The 7,232-nt window shown below is 47.2% G+C and overlaps 1 protein-coding gene across 2 annotated transcripts in view; it reads left to right on the forward strand.

The window, feature by feature from the left end:
* The window catches only part of CEP41 (centrosomal protein 41kDa), a 35,802-nt gene extending 31,628 nt beyond the window's left edge, over nucleotides 1-4,174 (forward strand). For both annotated transcript variants that reach the window (XM_006771366.2, XM_015568871.1), the window contains 5 exons: nucleotides 295-446; nucleotides 852-919; nucleotides 2,219-2,333; nucleotides 2,984-3,199; nucleotides 3,804-4,174. In XM_006771366.2, the coding sequence (XP_006771429.1) occupies nucleotides 295-446; nucleotides 852-919; nucleotides 2,219-2,333; nucleotides 2,984-3,199; nucleotides 3,804-3,952 (700 nt within the window). In that variant the 3' untranslated portion in view covers nucleotides 3,953-4,174. The remainder of the gene's footprint in view (nucleotides 1-294; nucleotides 447-851; nucleotides 920-2,218; nucleotides 2,334-2,983; nucleotides 3,200-3,803) is intronic.
* Nucleotides 4,175-7,232: the final 3,058 nt, after the last annotated feature.

The raw sequence follows: 7,232 nt of genomic DNA on the forward strand, positions 1-7,232 counted from the left end.
CCCTGATTGCGGCGGCAGCACGCACCCGACAGCTTCTCCCCCTCAGCCAGGCTAACGGCCTAGCGTACACTGTCGGGAGGTGAGCGGGGACCTGTGGGTCCTCGCCTTGGGGCCCAGTGAGATAAAATAGGAACCACAGGATCTTGTATTCAGAAGCAGGACTGAGACACTATACCCATTTTCCTTTTGCTTTGCAGTGTCTTTTGAAAAGACACTGAGCTCTCTCTCGCTATTCTGAAGAAAAGCATCTGACCTTTAAGACTAGTTGCTGCTGACCTACTTTTCCACTTGCAGCGTCATCAGTGGTGTTGGAGAACTGGATCTAGACAAAGGGCTGGCGAAGAAAGCAGAGCCGAACAGCAGAGACAAGCCGTACCCCGACTGCCCCTTCCTGCTGCTCGATGTGCGCGATAGAGACTCTTACCAGCAGTGCCACATTGTTGGAGGTAAGAGAGAGGTGGCCTCACAGTGCCTCCCAACAACACCGCCCATTCCTGCATCGGGCCCCTGACCACATCCCATGGTCAACAGTCAAGGGACCATCAGTGGTCCCTTAACTGCTAGCCCGGTCCATGGTGAGCTGGCTTTCCCGTAATGCTCTGAGACAGGCCGATGACACACTCCCATGGCTCAGGGCCCAGGGCTGCCGTCAGATACAGTCAAGTAAAGCTTCGTATTTTGTTTATAGTGTCCTGATTCTTTTCTTTCACAAAAGTATTTAGGTTTATGGCTTGTTGATTTTGAAAATATATTTCTTTAAGCTCTTAGTGAGACTTAAACGCACTTGAGGGGGGGCGGGGTCAAGTTGTACTAGGAAAGCTACAAACTTCCTAATTTTCCTTTCTTTACAGCTTACAGTTACCCAATTGCAACTCTGTCTAGAACAATGAACCCTTATTCAAATGATATTCTTGAATATGTATCCTTTGTTGCATTTTAAGGAGTTGGGTGAGGATGAGGTTTGTAATAATCAAACTTACCAGGAAAACCCTGTGAAGGACTTTTGATACATCACTTGATCTTAGCCAAAGGCCGGAAGCAATGTGTGCATGACTTTTTATAGCAATTAGCTTATTTTGGCATATTTTAGAATTTGGATTCTTAGCTGTTACTGAATATGCTGACTATGATTGCAGATGGTTCTAAGCCATCCTGCACTGGGCTGAAGTACATCAGGTTAAAGGCTATGATCCATTAAGAGTTAGTCCTGTCCTGGCCGGTGTGGCTCAGTTGTTGGGCATTGTCCTGTGCACCAAAAGGTTCCAGGTTCGATTCCCGGTCAGGGCATATCCCCAGTTGTGAGCTTGTTCCCTGGTGGGAGCATGTAGTAGTTAGCCAATGGTTGTTTTGCTCTCACATTGATGTCTCTCTCTCTCTCTCTCTCTCTCTCCCTCTCTCTCTTTCTCTCAGAAAAAAGTATCACGTTTTTCCCCCCAGAAAGCTTTCCCAGGTAAAACTTATGAAGTGAATTTTCTTCCTTCTATTTTAACTTTTTTCTTCTTAAAATTTTAATATTTTTGCTCATAAAAATCATACAAGTAGAAAATAATTTAAATATTGAAATATGTGAGAAAAAGAAAATTGAAATCTTTGATAATCACCCATTTGAACAACTCTTATTACATTTCTTGTATATTTTACTCCAGACTGTCTTCTATGTATGTTTTAACAAAGGAGAAATCACACTGTATATATAATTCAGTGTCTTGCTTTCTCCGCACTTGATATTACAGTTACTTTGTCACACTAACACACGGTCTTTATAAACTCCATTTTTGATATCGTGTAAATGTCTTCAGATGTACTATAATTTACTAAAATGTTCCGCTTTATTGTACTTTTTTTTTCTATTATAAACAGAGCTGCGTTAGAGCATATTGAACATAAAAGTTTTTCTACTTCCTTGCCTGTAGAATGGACTTGTAATACTTATTCTCCAGGGTTGTGATGATAATAGAGCTGAAGGGTGTGTAGTGTACCTAGTGCATCTTAGATCAGGGTACTGTTAGTTTATAAGAGAAGAGAATACCGGCTCGAGTGGGTTCCATGACAGAAAGAAATCTAGTAACTGCCAGGGTGATGGGTAAAGAGAGGACCCCTCTGGCACTCCCCTGAGTTCAGAGAGGTGAACTTGGACAGCTCTCTGTTCCTTGGGGGTTTCTTGTAGTCTGGAAGCATTAACTCAGTGTGGTCAAACCTTAACTCGTCCGACTCGTAGAAAAATGCTCACGGCAAGATCATCATTCTGTATGACGACGACGAGAGGCTGGCCAGCCAGGCGGCCACCACCATGTGCGAGCGGGGATTTGAAAACCTCTTCATGCTTTCCGGAGGTGAGCGAGCAGGGCTGTGTTCTGCTCCGGGCTTTAAGGGCTGAAATCGGGGCTCACAGTCCTTCACCCCCAGGTCATCCCCTCTTTCCTGGGAGAGGTCAGGATTTAGCACAGGTGTTCCTCGGACACACGCAGATCACCACTACCAAGCAAGTGTCCCAGCAAAGGGAGTCATAACCTTTTTGCTGGTAGGGGGTCTTGCCTTCAGTTTGTAAAAAATAAAAACAATAAAAATACATCTGTGAAGTGCAGTGAAGCGCAGCCCAATAGACCCAGGGCTGCCTGTGCTTTGGAAAGAGAGAGCTGTGCGGCTGAAAGGAGGCAGTTCTGTGAAACTTCCCTGCGCTTTATCTTTATCGGCGCATGTTTTAAATTCCTGAAATACTGACATTGCATCAGGGCTCTGTGAGAAAGCTTTGATGCTGAGCACTTACGCCGAAGGATTTCTGGGGGAATTCTCAGAATCCCACATAACAAGCGACATTTTCTGGTGTAATTTTCATAATGGTGAAGCAGTGGAGAGAGATTTCGCGTCCTGGTGCCGGCCTCGGCTTGGAAGCCAGGGATGAGGAGGCACGCAGGCTCCGTGGCAGGTTTCGCCGTGGCCTCACAGTGCTGACGCTGCTTCCTCTCTGATCTCCCGCACCCAGGTCTCAAAGTCTTAGCTCAGAAATTCCCCGAAGGACTGATTACGGGTTCCCTGCCTGCATCTTGCCAGCAAGCCCTTCCTCCTGGTTCTGCCCGGAAACGGCCCAGCCCCAAAGTGCCACCCGCACCGGCTGAGAATAAGTGGAGATTTACCCCAGAAGACCTAAAACAGATAGAATATTACCTGGAAGAGGAGCAGGGTCCGACAGACAACCTCAGTAAGATCTTTTGACCTTTAGAGATCATACTTTTCTATAGAGCTTGAGATTTGTGATCCCTTGTAATATATTCAGAGTCTTCCAATATTTTGGAAGGTTACAGGAGCGATGCAGGGAGGGGGGCAAGTGGAGGTGATGCGAGATTGTGGCGAGAATTGGGCATTGTGCACAGAGAAGAGAGAAGAGACTTCATCGACGTGTGTGTCTCAGGCAGAGTTGAGAGGCCAACCTGAAGCATCCAGATTCCTTCTTGGAAAGTCTTCATGTCCTTCTGTTGCTTCTAGGCACACAGACCACTTCCGGCCTTTCCTCTGCACACTACTTCCTCTTCTCTGTCCTCTCGTCGCTCCTGCTCACTCCTCTGCCTAGAAGGAAGGTGGCTCAGGCTGGCTTGGCTGGGTTGCCTTTCATCCCTGCCCTTGTCCCCACCGTTAGGTTGGTCACAGGGATAAACAGTAGGTTTTAGCCTTAAGTGAATGCTGAATAGGACTTGATTAGCTTCAAAGTGGTTGGAGCGTAAGACTTCATTCGTTTCAAAGTGTACTTGGCAGATTGTCCCTGGGACCATGCTTGCAGCTCTCTCCCTGCTCCCTTGCTCCCTCAGGCCGGCTGAGCCATGCTAACGCCTCGGCAAGAGACTCCAAGGTCCCCGGCACCCGCAGCGCTCAGAACCTGTCCAGCGGGGGCCCTGCCAGCCACGCGAACCCCCGCTCTCAAGGCAGCGGCCACCTGCAAGGCAAACCCTGGAAGTAAAGACTGTCTGTCCCACTCAAATAAATGTTTTCTCTGCTGGTGGACCCCTGAGCAGTTCCCCAGCTGGTCCTTTCCAGACCAGGACACGCGTGATAGGCGCCTGCCCTCTTCCTCTCCAGCTCCAGGGGGTTTGTACACGAACCAGAGGCAGCACAGGCTCGCGTCCACCCGTCATCCACACCGTATTCACGTCTCTGGAACTGAGTAGGAAGAAAGGGTCTCTGGGGGTAGGGGTGGGGCGGGGAATTTGGGCTTGTACCCCGTGCTGTTGTGTAAACACTTCATTCACATCTGGGGTGTTCTTCCCACCCAGTTCCTTTCCACTCACGTTCCTGGTTTCCTGGAGGCTGTCCAGAGAGGCCGTGCTGCCTGAGAAGCGGGCCCTGGGGTGCGGGTGACTCTTGGCTCCCAGCCTCCCCAGAGCCCCCAGGGGAGGGCCGCAGGTCGAGGCACTCTTCCCAGCGCAGATACGGGCTCTGCGGTGAGTTTGGAGGCTGGTTCCGCCAGCATCGCTCCATTTTAAGGCTCAGTGCAGCGGCTCTCACACTTCCTGGACGTTCCTCCTCGCGGCACGCTTCCCGGAGCCAGCGCCGGTGGTGGTGTGTGCTCGGTGCCTTCACCGGCCACGGCCTCCCAGAAAGCCCGCTGTCCGTGTGCAGGGCTGCCCCTCGCTGGTGTCTCTGTTAGGAATTTCCATCACCCAGCTCGGGCCCATCCCGCCTTAGATGGGCGGAAATCATGGGCACTTGTGCACATCAGCCCCGGGCGGGCCGCCGAGGGCACACAGGTGAGGGTGCCTCCATGGTCCTTTGTCAGAGCTGACAGCCCCTTAAGCCCTTGCTTAAAATACAGTATTAGTCTAATTGAGTAATTAGTGCAATTTCCTACTTACTTTTCATTCTCATGGCTGAGCCGTGATTAGGAGGTTGTGATTATAGATTCTGGTTTGGGCCAGAATTTTGAATCAGCATTAATTGAATTGCTAGATGACTGACATTCATTCCATTTAATTGGGGGAACAAAAGACCTCAGGTAAGGATGAGGAACTCTGAAATCATCAGGAAAAGGAAAAGAGCCTTGTTAATTTTTATGGTCTGTGATCTGTAGCTGCGATAAGGAACTGAGGAATAAATTGTGCTTTTTGTCATGGCAACCAGCTTCTGAAAAGCCAACTGAAAATTGCCTATCCTTAGGTGGTTACTGCTGCTGGGTAAGATTCGCCTTAACGGCACTATTTTCTCGCCATCAAAAAAAAAAAAAGAAAGAAAAAAGTACCACAGTATTTCTAGCACGGGGGCTGTGTTTGTAAGAGAAGTAAAGGTAATAAATATCGCATAGATTCATATGGAAAAGGAACTTTCCGATTCAGCCCAGTTCTGTTGCAGTATGTTTATTCCTCTCTACTTGATTTCCAAAGTATAACATTTTCCAATGCTTTAGAAATCAAACAAACCAGCGACATTGTTCAGATGTCAAGCCGTGCCCAGTTTTCCACAAGAGTCAAGAATCCTGTATAAAATCCAGCCAACGTACACATAGCTTTAATGAGGAGCCTGTCATGTTTCCCCATAAATTTATTGCCTGAGAACTAGTGCAGCCTGTTGCTAATGCCAAAATGCTCTGGCTTCTTATTTTCTTTACAACATACATTTTTTTTAATGCAAATTTTTCCACACTCAACTTTCCCCTAGCACGGACAAGATTTTCAGCCTTTTTGACACACATACATTTTTAAGAAGAAAAAAAAGAAAACTGTTTTCTCTGTAACAAAGTTCTGGTCGTGCCATTTTAAAGTTGACTAGTCAGGAGTTTAGGTTTCCCCACTCGATCCTATTTTAGAGTAAATGGTAGCCCCCGTCTTCCTATTCTGCATCCCCAGCACCCAACGACACTCGAGTGTTGGAAACTACTGTATATACGTGGAAAGTCAGGTTCGCCAAACCCGTCAGAACTGCTGTGCGTTTGGCCGCGCTGTCTGACAGGCTGTGTGTGTGTGTGTGTCGTTCCCGCAGGGCTTTGCCCCGTTGGTAAGGATTGCGAGTCACTGTTCCTAAAGACCCGTGCTGACGCCGCGCTGCGGGCGTTAAGTGGCACTCACAGCCTTTCCATGCTCCAGGTATTGCTTTGAATGTTTGACTTTACTCGTTTCTGCATTAGGTTAACTGACATGTATTATTTAAGTGATCAGCAATACTCTGTGCAATGATGAATGTTGAATATTAAAGCGCGTAGTTATTAATCTGTTGTTTGCTATTGATATGCTGACCTCTGCCAAATTCTCCCTTTCTCTCTGGTGAGATGATTTTGGGGAGCCATGTGAGACTGGGGCTATTTGTATAAATAAATCAGGAACCATTCCGGTGAGGGCAGGGGACGTCAGCTCTCCAGTCAGAGGCCTGGGTGTCATGCCCAGACAGGGACTAATGGCCACCTTGAACACATGACAGCAGGGCTTTACTGCAGTGTTTCAGGGGTTGACGAGATGCCCTGGGCTCGCGACCCCCTAAATGGAAGGTGCGTTATCAGTGCACAGCTACAGCTCTGTCTGTGCAGCGGTGAGGGCCCAAGTCTAAATAGTACGTTCGGTGCTCTAAAGCAGCGGTTCTCAACCTGGGGGTCAAACAACCCTTTCACAGGGGTCGCCTAAGACCATCGGAAAACACATATATAATTACATATTGTTTTTGTGATTAATCGCTATGCTTTAATTATGTTCAATTTGTAACAATGAAAATACATCCTGCATCTCAGATATTTACATTACAATTGATAACAGTAGCGAAATTACAGTTATGACGTAGCAATGAAAATAATTTTATGGTTGGGGGTCACCACAACATGAGGAACTGTATTAAAGGGTCGCAGCATGAGGAAGGTTGAGAACCACTGCTCTAAAGGGTTATGTATTTAAGAAAGAAAGAAGGGAAGGAAGGGGAGAGGCAAGAAGGCAAGAAGTGGGGCGGGAGGGAAAAGCTGCGTTACTCATTCAAAAACAAAAAGAACAATCTTGGGCTGTAATAATGTCAGATTTAATCTATTGAAAGGTAAAGAATGATTCAAATAACCTTAAAGTCATTTTATTTTTTCCCTTGAGTGGGAAGCCAGAACCGGCACCATCGTACTGGACTTGGTGTAAATCAGAATGAAAAGGGGACAAACAATACTCATTAGCTGCTGAGGGATTTTTCCGATGGTGCTATTGAGACCAGAAAAAAATTCTTTAGACTTTAGGCTACTCACCAAGAACACAGCCCAAAACAAAACCTCCTTTTCTCTAATT

This window comes from Myotis davidii, unplaced genomic scaffold (genome assembly GCF_000327345.1).
Source record: "Myotis davidii unplaced genomic scaffold, ASM32734v1 scaffold705, whole genome shotgun sequence".
Classification (NCBI taxonomy): Eukaryota; Metazoa; Chordata; class Mammalia; order Chiroptera; family Vespertilionidae; genus Myotis; species Myotis davidii.